The 17005-nt window shown below is 38.0% G+C and overlaps 1 protein-coding gene across 2 annotated transcripts in view; it reads right to left on the minus strand.

The window, feature by feature from the left end:
- Ankfn1 (ankyrin repeat and fibronectin type III domain containing 1) overlaps positions 1-17005 on the minus strand; it is a 146804-nt gene that overhangs the window by 9919 nt on the left and 119880 nt on the right. The window contains exons 14-16 of one of the 2 annotated variants that reach the window (XM_027950357.3): positions 16216-16384; positions 6601-6767; positions 728-941 (exon numbers count right to left, since the gene is read on the minus strand). In XM_027950357.3, the coding sequence (XP_027806158.2) occupies positions 728-941; positions 6601-6767; positions 16216-16384 (550 nt within the window). Of the gene's footprint in view, positions 1-727; positions 942-6600; positions 6768-16192; positions 16385-17005 lie in introns of those variants that run through there. The other variant, XM_027950358.1, reaches the window with a different exon arrangement.

A 17005-nucleotide genomic window follows, 5' to 3' on the forward strand; every position in this document is an offset into this window, starting at 1 on the left:
CGGTACTACATAACCTATGCTTAGTATGCTTTTTCTCTGCTTATGAGCATAAAGGATTTTGGTATACATTTGTTAACCTACTGATGTTTTTGCTGATAGTATTTTGCTATCTAACCTCAGACTTCCCAAGGGAGGAGGTGCCTTGCTTGACATATCCTTCAGCTTTTCTGTAAGTTCATCATATTCATGAGAGGCATGCTACTTATTTGGCTTTGGTTATGAGATACTAGTTTATCTAAGATTTCTCCCTTTCCCATCTTCACTTCAGAATATTGGTGCCAGATGGATGGGAAGTTTGTCTTCATCTCTTACTTTGGCTTCCTGCCTCAGTTTTGTCAGTTCTTCTTTATGATAGGCTGTCTGTTCTTCCCTACCCTGATTTGATTAGATTCTCTTGGCTGACATGGCCATCACCTGGCACCATAGCCATTCTCATTTGGTACTTCTGAATCTTTACCCTTGCTCTGTGTTCTTTCCAGGAAGTGTGGTCAAGAACCGAACTGACTCTTCACTTTTCCTAAATGGAGTTGATTTCAGGTTATTGACCTAGTTTCTGGCCTTTCCACTATTCTGGTTTGGTTTCTTTTATGTGTTCAAACTATTACCACTGAGCAGTGTTTCTTGCAACTTGCTTGAACCAGTGCCTCAGCACAAAGAAAATCATTGGTGGAGAGAGGACCAAGAATCTGGTGACTGAACCAAGGAACTTTAGAACTTTATTGCTTACCACTCACTGCCTTTCTTCTGTGCATCTCTGGGGATGGGGATAGTGATGGAAGACAGTCGATATGTGATGATGTAGAATTGATCTTCTTTAGATCCTGCTCATCTGAGGGGTATATCAGCTTAGTGATGGGAAAGCCAGAAACTGGTTGTTTGTATCTTGCATACTGTAGAGCATCCATGATCCATCTCATTTCACGCCAACTTTCATCTATTTGCTTTGGAATAAAATGGTAAGAGACATTAAGTTATCAAATAGCTTTTTAAAAGGAATAAGTTTTCCTAAGAACCAAAAAATGATCTGTTTTCCACAGTATTGGTTTTTGAATAAGAGTAAAATATTTCAAAATGTGTTTGCTAAGCCAGAAAATACCTCTTCTTTGTAGTCTCTTGTTTTTTGCATATTTTACCTGAAAAGCTATATCTTTTAGTGGAAACAGAAGACCCAGATGATATTTAGCTCTGTAATAACCTTTAGCAAGTATTTGACCATTTTGAGCCTAAGTTGCCTTATTTAAAAAATATGGATAAAATATCTTCCCTTTTATACTTCATAGGGCTGTGATAAATGACTAAAATGATGAATTTGAAAGTGCTTTGTGATATCGCAGAGGACATCATACACACTTATAAAGTGCTATTAATTCTTAGTATTTAATGAAATATTCCTCATTGGGATATTGTGGGGGATGCGATACAGTCAGATGTGAATATCAGAATACTTGGGCCTATGTTAAGAGAAAAGAAGCAACTTTATATATTAAACTTATTGTTTTCTTGCTTCCAAAGTATAAAACATCTTACGTAGCTTATTCTTAAGTAATCTAAGCATTCTTGGGTTTTTTTTAGGGTAGCACATTTTAAATTGTTATGTTTTGATTTCTGGATTACCAAAGTGACTTTAATGACATTTTCATTATAAAGTATAACAGTAGTTTCTCTAAAATCTGTTTGTGTAAAAGTCACTCAAATTTCTGTGCCTGTTTCTATAGGTGATAGATATTTTACCAGGTCTTGGTAGAGGGTGACTGTGAGCTTTCTGGTTATTCTATCTCCAAGGAGAGGCAGTTAGTTACACAGTGCTTCATAGGGCCCTGGTTAGCTTTGCATCTGATTTCACTAGGTACCTACAGCAAGGCATTAACTTCTTCAAGCCCATTTACTCAACCACAAAAATGGACTAAATGATGTTTAAAGTCACTTCAACTTTATGATTTATTTTTGAAGAATATTTAGAAAGTTGATGTAATTCTACTTCCAGGTAGAAGGTGTTCATTGCATGAACAATTCAAGATCAAGGCCCTTTTGATTATAGTGGTTTTAAAGATAAGGTACTGCCCAGTGTTATATTTTATTTTCAAAATTTCTTCTTGTGTCTTTAACTGTACTTATCTGTATTTAAGCCTGCCTTTTAAAGAATATTCACAAACCTGGTATTCCCAACACAGAGTTGAATCTGAAATGGTGACATGCAGTGGGCCATGATCAGAGTAACAGGCAGACTAGAATGAACCAGTGAATGGCATTGTGTGTGTAGTCGATAGTCATTTCCCTTGCTATCTAGTTCTGTTCTGGGGTAATAGGACCTGGCAGAGCATGATACTGAGCTCCAGGGTTTGTTAGCTTGGTGAGTTGGGCAGGAAGGCTCATAAGGAGGCACCAAGCCATTTTGAAGGGAATAATATGAAATTCAAGAGATAAAGCAAAGTGGGAATCCCAGATGAGACTTTTCCTGATGAGATTATAGCTGTCTCAGCTGGCTTTTATTGGCCCTACCTCATGTAGCATACTCTTTGTCTCAAAGTTACTTTAAAAAAAATTTATCAAAGTTATTTTAAGGCACATTATTGTGAACTGCTTTTAGAGTGCTTGTCAAGGACAGGAACTATACTTTTCTATCTTCTCTTTAGCTGTGTAGAGTAGTTATTAAAAAAATGACTGCTTAGTGAAAGAATGAATGAATGAATGAATGAATGGAATGGTTGCATAATTCTTTAAATCTTTACCCTCAAAGGGTTATTATAAGGATAAAGTAAGATAATGTAGAAGAATGCACTTTTGTCAAAATGACAATCATGGTTATTGTAGTGGGCTGAAGGTAGACCTCTAAAAGATGTCCAATTCTCATACTCAAACCTGTGAATATTACTTTATATGGTAAAAAAGTAAATATCACCTTATATGGCAAAAAGATGTGTTTAAGGATTTTGAGAGGAGGAATTTAGCTTGGATTATCTGGATGTGCCCTAATTCCAATGACAAATGTTAACATAAGGATATTCTTGTAAGAGTAAGACAGAGGAAGATTTGGCAGACATAGGAAAAGGGGGCCATGTGACCACAGAAGCACAGGTCAGAGTGATGTGGCTGCAGGTTAAGGAATGCCAATAGTTACTGGAAGCTGGGAGAGGTAGCAAATGAACACCCTGCTGCCTTCCATTCCAAGAGCCTCTTTTAGGAAGTGCGTCTTTACCAACATGTTAATTTCAAATTTCTGGTCTCCAGAAATGTAGAAAATAAATTTCTATTGTCTTCAGGAACTCATTTTATAGTAATTTGTTACAGAGACCTTAGGGAATAAATGTACTTATCATACCTGTTTTTTTTTTTTTTTAAGATTAGATTATCTGAGCCTATTGCTAAGGATAGAGTTAGTATAGAAATTAAAAAAAATTTTGTTTAGAAGAAATGTTTGCTACTTAGCTTTTTTTTCAGTGATGAGATGGATAAGTCTTAGCTGAAGAAAACAAAAAACCCATAGGTACAGGGAGGCCCATGGATTGAGTTTAATGGGACTTAGCTAAGTAGCTCCAAAAGAAGTATAATTTTCACCCATTTTACCTTATACTGTTGATCTGAAAGTAACTGACAACATAATCCCCCCTGATTTTAAGGTCCAAATTCAGCTTCTAAAGACTTGCTGACACATTTTAAAAAAGAAAGACCATGAACTCCCTAGGACTGTTGATTAAAAGTTCTGCATTCATTTCTCACCCTGCTCTTTACAAATTTCAGTTTTCATCCCATAAATTAGACTCTTTTTTCTGTACTCAGGCAAGATAATATTTTTATTAAAATATAAAGGTGATTGGTTTTCTCACAGCATAGCTACAAGGTGCTTGAGGGGATGATAGATTGGCTATATTTAATGAGCTGTGTTTCTATTACAGCTTAGAAGCATTTGAAGCATTACAGTATATAAATTATGGTCTAATTGCCCTTTAGGCTTTGGCAGCTCAAAACATGCTGAGCTCTAGGTCTTTGCACTTTGACATTTCTCTCTCTCCCCCGCCCTTTTCCTTCTCTCTCTTTTTCTTTTACTCACTGACTTTTCTGCTGTATGTGCTGACTTAAGGCCAGTATACCTTATCTATGGTTTTCTATATCCCCCCATCCAACCCTCCCCCTATCTGGCTGTACTCCTTGGCTTCTTTTCCAAATCATATTTACATAGACTCCCTTGCTCTTTACAATGTTTGGTTTGTGTAGTGACTTCAACACTGTCTTAGATCTGGAATCATACAAATGCTCTTGCGACTGGCGGTCGCCTCTGCAGGTTATAGTGTGTAGTAGTCTGAGCTGTGAACACTAATGGATGAGTGGTTGCAGCTGGTTTTCATTGAGAGAGAGAGAGAGAGAGAGAGAGAGAGAGAGAGAGAGAGAGAGAGAAGGAGAAGCCAATATAGATAAGGGGAGAGATGATGTAGTTATTTAAGTTGGGTGGAACAAGGTGTAGTATACTGAAGATGAAGACTCTGGGGCAGGAAGATGGGTCTGGTTATACCCAGCCTAAGAAGTTATTTTTTGAACCATCTGGGAATTGGCTTTTATCCAAGTCTATGTATACCTGGCTGGCTTGTAAGGGAGTATGTAGAGGGGCTCTCAAGTTACCTGCTCTGGGACACCAGAGCAGGCAAGAACTTTGAAAAATTTCTGGCGTGATCTGTTTTTATCCATCCCACTTTAATGGCATGATGAAAGGCAAAAAGAAAATGTTAGTGAAGCTCTAGGTAAGTGATAAGAGAAGAGCGAGAGTAGTGGTAAGGAAGTGGGAATAGAGCCAGGAAATCTGGGAGGAGTTCAAGATGCAACAGACTACTGAGAGTCAGCTTCCTCATTGGATGAGCACATTGGACTTAGAGAGGCTTATGTGGAAGAAGGCAGAGCATGGTTGGAGAAGTATTTCTTTAAAAATTGTGAAACATTAGGGCCAACTAAGCCCTTAGATATGATCTAATTCAGTCCTTTTATTTCACATATGATGGAATGAGACCTTGGGAGATCAAATAAATTGTCCACTACTCCAGAGTTAATCAGAGGGAGATTCAGGGCTAAAATATGTGTTCTTTGACTTTTCCATTATTATTCTTACGTGCTATGTTGTCCCTTATGTAAGGCTCGAAAGATGAACCAGTCTTCTGTATTCTCCTCATGCTGCATTCTGCCTTTCCTATCCCTTTCCCACCATGTTCCATTTTTACTGGAAATAACTGAACCAAATGTTTTGAATTTTTAAATATTATATTCTCAGACCAGAACAAGTAACTTCTTGAAAAGTTATTTCTTTAGTCTTAGAGGTCACCTAAGATATCTCCTTTCCAGGATGAGGGAAGTAGGATAATCCTAAAGATTTGTTACTTAGTACTTCGCAAGTGTCCTGAATACTTCAAACTCTTAGTTCTTGTGTAGTCATATTTCAAAGGATTTTCCTTTTAATTAATGAATGAGTAAATAAATATATAATTTATTGTATGCCTATGAGGTGACAGACACTTTGCTGGGGGTTTTACATGCATTCTCTTATTGAATTCTCTCAGTAAAGCTGTGAGGTTGTACTATTATTATTATCATCCCTATTTTTTTCAGATGAAATTGGGACTTTGAGAGATTATTTGCCCAAAGTTCATAAAACTTAAGTTCTCATTTACCCTTTTCTGGATCGTTGTAAGAAGTTATCTTGTCTGTTTTACTGTAATTATTCTCAAATCCAGGAGAGAGATGCAAATCATTTGGTGAGCAGGCCAATCAGAACAAATACAGCACATTTTACAAGTAGTATTTACACATATTCTGTCCATCATCCTGGATTTTAAACTCCTTATGGTCAGGGACTATATCTGTTTCAACTTTGTATCTCCCATATAGTGCCTGACACCTGGGTGTTTAATAAGTATTTATCAAATTGAACTGAATATATATCATGGTGATATTTATAATGGGGCTGTTGCTATTATACTCATTGTGTGAATTGGTAACTGATGGAAAGATTGTAAGATTTGGCTGAGGAATTTAGAGGCAATTTCAAGCCAGATCCAAATTCTTTTGACTACTAGTTAGTACTCCTTTCATAAGCCCCTTGAGCTGTCACCTTGAGGTCTTTACAGACAAGACCATAGACAGGGAACATATTTTCTCATATCAGTAGCCACATAGTAAAGTGTTAACTTTGCTAGACAAAAGTTTAAAACACAGGGAATATCAGTTCTTAAAGAATGTGGGTTAACATAAACTGATGGGTCATTTTTTTCCCTGAGATATTGAGTAGATTAAAATTTTTCTTTCTGTTGGAATTAACAATGGGATATCAGGCAAGAACAATATTCTGATCATTATTTCTGGGGGTTATTTTTTTCTACAGTATGGCTGATACAGTTCTTAGGAATAGTGTGATTTATCTGTAACGTTTTCTTAAATCTTTGAAAACACATCTTCCTGAGCTCCATATTTTAACCAGATCTACAGGCTGTTTGCACACTGTGTGCTTTGAATCAGTCCAGATTGCTGTTTTTTTTTCCCCTGCTTGTTTCTTACCCTTTCCACCCTGCCTCTTCCTTCTCATTACCTGAAAAAACCAAAACCAAAACCAAAAACTGTTACCTGAATGAAATCTAAAACTTGCTGGTGTCTTTGTTTGGCAGCTGCAACCTCACTGTCTGAGATGGCTTCCCTCAGGGACTGTTGGGTATTCAGAGAATCCAGCTCCACAACAGCAGAAAGGCGGCAATACAGACTAATAAATTTCTCTCTATAGCTGCAAAAATGAACTGGAAAATGGACAAGCAAAATAAAACATGTTAAGATCTGGTATCAAAATAGAGAAATTCATACCTCAGAGAAAACCATTGGATGAAAACATGATTTATTAATCCTATCAGTGGAAAATATTAAGCCATAAATAAATTATAAATGTGCTCTTAAGGGGCCAGTTGTCTGGCTTCATTCAGACAGTATTTATTCCCTTTGAGGTTTACCAAGCCCTGGTAAGGTGTGGGGAAGTGAGGTTGGCTCATGCTGCAGTTTATGTGGACTTTTCCCTAACATTAGGACTTTTTATTTCATGTATAGTCATCATGTGCCACATAATGATGTTTCAGTCAACCATGGACTGCATATACAATGGTGGTCCAGTAAGATTATATCACCAGTGATATCATAGCCATCTTAGTTTAAGTACACTATATGATGTTTGCACAAAGATAAATTGCCTAAGGACATAATTTTCAGGATGTATTCCCAATCCCCATTGTTAAGTCACACATAATTCTGTGTATCTTTGTGTATGTATGTGTTTCTTAAATTCACTTAGGTGGCTTTCTAAAGTCCACATAAATCCATATATGTATTTTTTGTGGTGTGTGTGTGTGTGTGTGTGTGTGTATGTCTGTGTGTGTATGTATGTATGTGTTTGTGTATGACTGGAAAAATAAGTTTGCTTTTCACTTTAAAGAAAAAGCAAAGCCAAGTAGCAATTTGAAATTTGAATTTTCATGTCTGATTTCCTGTTATGTATCTTGCTCCTTTCCAAGTCTAGAATCCCCAGAAGATCCATGTTTTTTCTTGGGATATCTTTTGTCTGACTGGAAAACTTCCCTGAGGGCCAGTCATTATGGGCTTTGGTCCTCCTATCTTTCCCTTCCTTAGTTCCTCTGGAAGGATAGTGGGAAATGACGCCTGGACAGACCATTTTTGTCTTCAGTAGACTTGACCTTCTCCTCTCAAAATAATGGGACAGACGCAGACCACAGGAAAGAGTCCAACCTTCATCTCCTTCATTTATTTCTGTTCAAGAGGGCCAGCAATGTAGGACTGAGCCCAGTGCAGACAGCCTGAGATGGTTAGATTGTCTGGTCTTCTCTGATAAACTCTGATCATAAACTATAACTTCAGATTCCAATTGCATAAGAAAATCATCCTGATTCAGATTGGTGTAGTTCCAGTCTCTTTCTGGCTCACTGTTGAACCTCATTATTTTGTGTACCTCAGACTTAACCAGTGTGTTCCATGCTTCAGAAAGAGGGTCATTCTAACTCAACTGTCTGTTAGAACATTTTTATTATGGCTTCTTGGGTGAGAAATTCTAGAAAGAACATATAATTAATGCTCTTGCACCATTTTCTATTGATTCTCAAGACCTACATCTGGCCATTTAGGGAAGCTAAACCACAGTGCCTCAGAATATGGCGTTGGTCATCTCTATGCAATGGGAGGAAGCCCTACTTCTCTGCATATTGAGAGATTTCTGTGTACCTCACAATTCTCATCTTACCACTGCCTGCTTCCTTGTGTGATTTCCTCTTAGATGGGTGGAAAGTTAGCCTGCTAAATCTTTCCTCATAGAAGTGGAAGAGAAGAATAGGGTGAGGGCTTCAGTGGTTCATTCTTACTCCAGCTGTGCCCATTTCAAGGAGATATTTCTCAATCCAGGTAGTCTACAACCTGGGGTTGATTTTTTCTCTCTGGTGTCAGATCCTTTCTTCCCATATTTTCTATTCTCTTTAGCACTTCCTTGCCTGACACAAAGAGAAGCTGATTTTATATACCCTTTCAGTAAATGACAAATTATTTCACTTTTCTCAAATGATAGAATTCTCAAGCAGTTTCTTCACTTAAAAGACCTCTATAGAGAACGCTCTTGACTTCAGTATAAAATCCAAACATAAGGAAGTTTCCCATAAGGAAGCTCCTTGTGGTGGAGGATTTGAATATAACTTCACTTATATTTTTCATTCTGTGACCACCTTCAACCCTTAGCCCTGCATCAACCTTAACCTTTGGTGAAACTACTACTTTGGTGAACATACTACACTCCTTTTATACTCTCATGCTTTTAACATGCTTTTCCTCATCCTCAGCTACCCATGTTTACCTTCTGATCCTGATGTTTCTTCTGATGTGTCTTCTCAGTGAAGTTTTCACTGGCATCTCTTCCTTTCCCTGCAGAACCAGTTTCTCCCTCTTTTGTGCTTCTAGAGCACTTATTTCTAAATATATGATGGCATATCCTGCTACACTGTAACTGTGTGGATAGCTGACTATTTTGGTATTAGACTGATTTTTTTGAGGGCAGGAAGCATGTCTACTATTACTTTTTATTTCCTCAAAACATGGAACATTGTAGCTTCTCAGCTAATATTTATTGACCAAATGAATAAAATAAATGCATGAGCTGATCTGAAGAGGGCAGACCCTGTCCCTGAAGGCTCTTCTTTCCCTCTGTTCTCACTTCTCTCACTGTGTGCTAGATTTTCATGTTTTGAAAGGTACTTCGGGTCTCTGATATTTACTGGCAGCTCTGCAGGAAGGAGTCACCATTACTTGGTAGCTTACTCTTGACCCCTGTAGTTCTCTGAATGTGTCTTTATGCCTTTCAAGGAGGGATTATATCCTGTTAGCACTTGACAGATGTCCTCTTTTGGCTGGAGAGTGGAGAGAGGGAAGTGTCTCACAGCCTGCTTTTCCAAACCGAGTTGTAAAAAAAAAAAATCGACTTTTTTCCCTCTATAAAATATGACTGGTAAAGTTGACTATGGAGATACACTGAATAATTTCTTTAAAAGAAACACTATCAGTCCCAACTGAATCTTAAAAGTCAGGGTGTTCACAGCTTTCCCTTGTTGTGTCTTTGCAGTAGGAGCCATAGATCAGTGGGTGGCCTCACAGCACCCACACCATCCATGCCACGCACCACAAGTGAGTTATGAGCAACTGTAGCGCTTCCATTTCCCGCTCTAGTGGTTTTCATCCAGAGCCTTTAATGTCACTTTAACAAATGTTACTTTAACATAGTCTTTTGTGGTCTAGCAATGATACATTTGGTAGCCATCACTGAGGAGGGAAGGATAGATTGGAAGCTTCTAATTTTTAAAAAATGTGAATCACATTCATTTTAAAGACAAGATGGTATAAGGCTACAATAATGTCATTATCTGGACCACATGATTTGTTAGTAACTTACAAACTAAGACTAATTTTATGTGGTGTTGTGTCTCTCTATCTCTTTCTTTCTCTCTCTCTCTTTTTCCTGTAAAAGATAGTGACAGCCTGAAATACAGTTGGCACGAACACTAGCAGTAGAGTACAGTGGAAAGTTTATAGGCTTAGCTATCGCACAGGCCTGGGTTTGAATCATAGTTCTGCCACTCACTACCTGTGTGGTGTACAGATAACCTCTAGGAGTCTTAGTATTATCCCTAAAACAGGGATTACAATGCCTACCTGGGATTAAATAATACAATGTATATCAGGTACCCAACAGAGCATATAACGCATACCATTTACAAAATACATGTTTGTTCCCACCCACTGTCCCAACCCCTCCCCCGCCCTGGGAAGGGGAATGAAGCATTTATTGACTAGAATATTAGAACAGGACTGAGATTAGAATATTTTCCCTAAGGTTCTCTAACTTGCTGAGCTCCTTATCAGTCTGGGTGGGTTTGGAGGTAAAGGAATCATGAGATAATATCCAAGAGTCCATTTAAGTGCCATGATTCTTTGCCAAAGTTTCAGAAAGAACCTGGGCAGAAGGTTCCCCTCTAGATTCCTAGTAGTGAATGAGTTGGCAGTTGGAATATAGGAACGGTCTCCTAAATTATGAATAATGGGCATTAGGAATGAAGGTTGAGACTATGCCATTTCTTGCAAGCCCATGGCCTGGATTCTATTAGGCTCATTGCCTGGATATCCCACAGGCACCTCAAAACTCATCATTTGTCAAACTGAACTCATCATCTGTCCCCTCCCCCAAACCTGTTCCTCCCTTCATATTTTTCCTGTTTGGGTAGATGTCAACATTATCCATCTCAGCACCCTATTCAGACTTTCTGGCTCCTCCATCTTGCTCTTCAACCACATCAAATCAATCACAAAGTCTCATCAGTTTTAATTCCTAAATTCCTCTTGCTCTCCTGCTTTATTCTCTTTACCTCCACTGTGGCTGCCTTGGTTCAGGTTCTTATTGCCTACTTGAACCAGTGAGACAGTCTTTCTAATTATCAATCTCTGGTCTCAGACCTTTTTTTCCCTTACTTTCCTACAATCTATCCTTCACAGAACTACTAAAATCCATTGAGACCATGTTGTCCCTTTCTCAAGTGTTTTTTTTTTTTTTTAATCAATCCCCTTTGCCTGCAGGATATAAAGTCTCACCTCCTTAGGATGATATAGGAGTAGCTTTTTGTGATTTTGCCCTTTTTTAACTTTTGGCTTCCTCAGATGCCATAAGCATCCTTCACATTGAGCTACTAAGAATGTATCTAATTGGACAGAACTTTCCAGCCTTCCAATCCTTTGTGCATGCTGGCCTCTCTGCCTAAAATAATTTTCCTTTTCTGTTCTGCCTTTATTTCACTTTCAGAATTTTTATTTTTCTTCAAAATCCAGCTAAAGTATTATCTCTGTAAGGAATGAATAAGTATCTTTCCTCGAAATTCAGTAGCCCACATCTCATAGCAGTGCTTTCATTGTTTTAAGACTATTGGCATAGTTGCCTGCATTCCCTACTAGATTCTGAGTTTCTGGTGGGCACACTGTGCCTGTTTAGTATCTGTATGTCCAGCCCCAGCACAGTATCTGGCATACTGTGGAATCTCAGTAAATGTTTGTTGAATAAAGGATATAGTCAATAGCCAAGCACAGAACTATGAAATGTATACCAGGGCTATTTTTAAAAAATTCTCCAGTTTTTGTCTTTCTAGTCCAGTTAGTATGAATCATAGAGCCAAAGGAATATATAAAAATCAGCTTTCCTCATCACAAGCCTACTGTTAATTGTGACTGCCCACAGGGTCAGGGCAGGGTGACCTCCTGTATTCAGGCTAGGCAAATCCTCAAGAGGCTACATCACTGGATGGATTTTCTAATGGTTCATGATACTTCATTTTCCTTTTATCTTGGGAATAGTGTAAACAGTGATGCTTATGGGCCCCCCGGCACATGTTTTATTCCTGTAGAGGGATCCTTGCCTGTTCCTACCCCAGAGAAGATGAAGTGTCATCCCTGAAGCTGTGGAAAAGGGAGTGGGTCTTTGGTGAAATTGTACCACTTTGCCTCAGCTGAACCCTGCTTGTCCAGATCTTATAAGATGCTCCTCCTATAGGTCCATCTCTCTCTCAAAAACACAGATAATCATCTGAAGGAGTATCCTGTGTGTTTGCCCCATTGGTCTTTACTCCAGGAGACAGAGGGCTAAGCTCCTTTGTCACTTTGTCCTTGCTAGATCTGTTTAATGCTGGAATAGGTACATAGCTGGTTAGAATGTTATTTATGATTCACTTAGGCCACTGGCAGAAACATGGTCAGTTTGCCAAATCTCAAATCCTTTCATGGGGCTGGGGATGACTTATACAAGTCAAACTGAAATATAGTGCAATTATTTGTTCTATTATAATTTACATATTCCCATAATTCACACCTTTTCAAATTTCATTAGAATTCCCATGTTGTTATTAAAGTTTTTCTGAGTTCTGACTGGATTTCTGAAAACATTCTTTCCTTTCTCAGAAATGCTTAGTGTATCAGTTTTATTATAAAACTATTTATGGAGAATAGAAGTCCCTTCTAACAAAAAGCAAATAAAAAATGCTTAGCATATTTCTTAGAGGGGTTAGATGAACTATAGCCCGTCCTTAAAAGTTCCTATATAAGATGTTATTAATTTCTCAGTGGGCTGATGCTTACTGGAGGAAGTAGCTTTAATAATTTGCCTCTTGGAAAGTTCTTATTGCGTGGGGATAGGTTAGAGTTTGTCATGATTCTTACTGAGACCCAGTAATATTTTAAAATTGTTACTAGTGGAATGCAATAAATATTGTACTAAAGAGTGTATTAATCATCACGTATTGGCAACACTTTTTGCAGGTTCCTAAAAAAAGTTTAATAGAATTGCATATGCCAGTGGAACCAAGCCCAACTAAGAGGTCTTTTCTGGAAATTTACATGGTCCTAAATGATCAGTTGGATCACCCATAATATGGCAACAAGGGATGATAAAGAGAGTAAGAAAGTCTTACTCTAGGAAGAAACATCTTAAAGCCGGGAACTGTGAGACCTGGGCTTTGATCTCTGTCTTTTCATAGATGAAGGATAGTTTCCGATCTTATATTGCTTTTAGCAATATGGAGGTAAGGCAGATCAAGGAGGCAGACACAGTTGAATTCTACTGTATTATAATACTAACCACATCTCTAGTTCTGTGTTCATCTCTGTGTGTTTGGCAGTACTGTTTTAAGTATGGTCAATGGATTTGTGGATTTAGTATCACCAGAGAGCTTATTGGAAATGTACATTTCTAGCTTCTTCACAGATGTACTGATTCAGCATCACTGGGGTTGGGCTTCAGGAATCTGTATTTTAACAAGCTATCCAGGTAGTTCTTATGCAAATAAAATTTGAGAAGCACTGTTCTAAGGCATCATATCCCAAATATGAGTTCAGTATACTTTTAATAGGTACTGTGGCAAAAAAGATTCCAGTCTTGGTTGAATGAATTTGGAGACTGTTGGGTTAAGCTAAGGTAAGCAAAGTTAAGCATTTTTTTTTGTTGTTGTTGTTGTTGGTGGTGAGGAAGTTCTACTGGATTTTGCAGGAGAACTTATGTTACCCTACTGCTCCTGATTCTCCATTGGATTCCCAATATATTTAAAATAACATGTAAATTCCTCATCATGGCCTATGGGGCCTGCATGATCCTGGTCCCCATTGATTCTCTGATCTTATCTCCTATCTTTGTTGTTTTTACCTACATGCTAGGTGCATTTATCTCTTAGCCAAGCATACTCTCACTCTAAGGTCTTCCCGGTACTGGGGGTTGAACCCAGGACCTTGCTAGGCAAGTGCACTACCATTGAGATATGTCCTCAGACCTTTCCATTTTATTTTGAGATAGGGTTTTGCTAAGTTGCCCAGGTTGGCCTCAAACTTGCAATCCTCCTGCCTCAGTCTCCTACTCAATAATATTTGTCAATGAATGCATAAACAAAAGAATGGAGAGAGAAAATGGATACTAGTACATTTCTCCAGATTGTAGAGTAGAAATCAGTAGAACACAGTGTGGTTGCCCAAGAGGAATGTGTGAGCCTCACAGAAAAGAAGAGAGACCCTCACATGTCTGGGCCCTCCAGGGCCTTAGGAGTCATGTACTATTTTGATTGATACCAAATCACTGATTATTCCGTCAAGGCCATTAAAACATGGGAAAATGAATTTCAAGTAGTTTGACCTGTAATTATGGAAAAACAATGATTGTTTTACACAGAATGAAATATTGGTTAGCTCTCTAATGAAGTATTTTCCTTAGTTCTTGGTCAATTACTTATCTTACAGAAATCATTTACTTTTATGGCTTTAGCTGTTTTTAGTAAACACTGGCCAAATTTCTGTTTTAGTAACAATTTTTCTTTCCAGAATTTCTATTGCCAATGGGACATGTGTACTTAGCACCTTGAGACTCAATATATTCAAAGCTGAAAATCACTTTTTTCCCCAAATTGTTTTTCTCCCTGACTTTCATACTTCTAGTAGAGGCAGCGATATATTTGTAGTCATTGGGACTGAAAACCACCAGGGCATTCCTCAGACTTCTCCTTACCTCATTTAAACAATTGCCCACTCTTATTAATTACTCCTAATATTTCTCATATTTGTATTTGTTTCCTTTTTATTTCCTTTCATTTCCTTTTTTTCTTTTTGATTCCTACCCTAACCCTGAACTATTATAATAATCTCTGAATTTTTTGAACCTTGCTTCTGGTCCACCTTAAACAGATTCTTCAGGCTGGTTTTAAAGAGTCAATTTGGCCTTACTTTATTTGTAGAGCTTTTTATTCCTCTGTTTCCTCATATTTTTTTTTTCTGATCTAGGCAAAGTGGACCACTTGTCCTCTTTCTGAATTTTTATCAAAAGAGCAGAACCTTTGTCTTACTGATTTCTAAATCCTTATAGTAGGCACCCAATATTTATTTCTATTGCCATTGGGTCATGTGAGATACTTTGCCTCAAACTATATTTCATAATAACAATACTGTTATAACATGGATTAATAATGTCCTTTGGCTGGGGAACTCATTAAATGGTCACATTTACATCCAGGCTTTTAGGGAGTGGTATGGTTAATAGTATTAATTGTGTAACCCAGAAAAGGCACAGAAAGGTTAAGGGATTGCCAGTGTCATACAGCAGGTGACCCAAAACTCTCAAGTTCCAGTCTGCAAGTCTGATTCAAACTTATCTTAAGAACTTTACCTCCTCTGGAGAATAACAGTTGCTGTTCATCACCTTTTAGCATCTGAATTGCCTGGAATAATAGGAACTGAGCAGTTTAAACAATATCCTGAAAAGATAAATTCAGATGCAAATGCCCAGGTCTCAAAATAAGACATCAGGCAGTTTCCTTGTCTGCTTCTAGATCTGGTGGCTAGGGAGCAATTCAAAGAGGGTCTGCCTCCATTCCATCCATCCACCCAGTCAGCCTCCCACAAACTGTATAATTCATTTGAATTGACAGAGACCTTACTAATTGCCTCTTATTGGCCTGTTACAAGATGAAGCACGGAAAGGGAGACAAAGCCTTCCTATTCACATTCTCAGTAGGCAGCAGGGGTCTCTGCAAAGATGGAGAAACTGAAGCCCAAGCTGTTCATTTTTGAAAGTCAGGACAAGATCTTCCACCTTACTCAGAACCCCTTATAAAAAGTCACAACATTGCATCCTGAGAGACTCGGTGCATTTATTAATGGTCTGTCAGAAATTTAGTCTATTTAATATTAGAGTCTATTTATGACTTATATTTATGGACCTTTTTCCCCCTCCCAAGTGATACAAACTCTACATTTTAATTTCATTATTATTTTTTCCCAGTTGGAGGTGGGGAAGGGGAGAGAAGGGGCAGTACTTTTCATAAAAACATCGTTCTTATATTTATATTTTAAGAAAGCAAAGGAAAGGCAATAAGCACAGCCTGATAACTGAACTTTCTGTTTAGAATTCCTTCCTCTCCATTGGGCCTTAGCTATGTTTCAATAATTATTGCTCAGGCACATAGTCTTGGAGCTTTGCTTTTTCTCAGACTTGTACACAGTTCTAGGAAGGGTTGTTGCCAAAGCCATCATGTGATTTATTGACCCTCCACTGGGACAAGGGGGAACAGATATAACTTTGTGATTTTATTATAAGGAGGCTGGGTTAATATTTCTAGGTGAAACAAGCTACTATACCAAGTTCAAACATCTGAAGAGGGAGGTTAAGAAACCCTGAGTGTGGGGTGTAAGGATTATTCTGTCCTGGGGCTGTACAGACGTCGTCTGAAGCAGGGAGCAGGAGAAGAAAGGACACATTGTGACCCAATTCCAACACCTCCTGTGTGTAGAGGCGGAAGTTCCTTGCCTGCAGAGGGACACGCGCGGAGGAAAAATAGGAGAGTTACAACATGGCACTTACATAAACAACACCAAACTGGCATAAAACATCTAACAAAATTACACGACTTCAAGCTTGGAATTTTTATACAACATAAATATTAGGGTTCAGCCCATTTAATAATGCTATATAAAATCAAGATTTAAGGCAATAATGTTCCACATAAACTCTGAAAACAACATTTATGCTTCTTATAAAAGCAGAAAATGATTGCATTCTGTGGGCTTTTCAAAATGATGAATATAATTACATGAAGTAACAAAAATGGATTGAATTAAAAATCCACTAGTTTCAATTTAAGTTGGTTAAAGGGGAAAAATGTAGTTTCTGGCCAAGGACTGAGAAAATTTTACAAGTATCAAAAAAAAAAAAAAATGTTGTATATACTGTTAGGCAGTTGGGCAGCTTTCTCCCAACATGTATATGTAGCCCAAGAGTCACCAATGAAATTTGAGCTGCTTCAAACCTGTTAAGTCCAAGAAACCATTTAATAGTATCGACTGTCACAAGTAGAGCTGTTTTTTCCCCCTTCCTCATGAGCACATGGCCACCTCTGGAATAATCTAGTTGTTTCCATAGTGTACTTCT

This window comes from Marmota flaviventris, chromosome 17, assembly GCF_047511675.1.
Source record: "Marmota flaviventris isolate mMarFla1 chromosome 17, mMarFla1.hap1, whole genome shotgun sequence".
In the NCBI taxonomy this organism is placed as follows: Eukaryota; Metazoa; Chordata; class Mammalia; order Rodentia; family Sciuridae; genus Marmota; species Marmota flaviventris.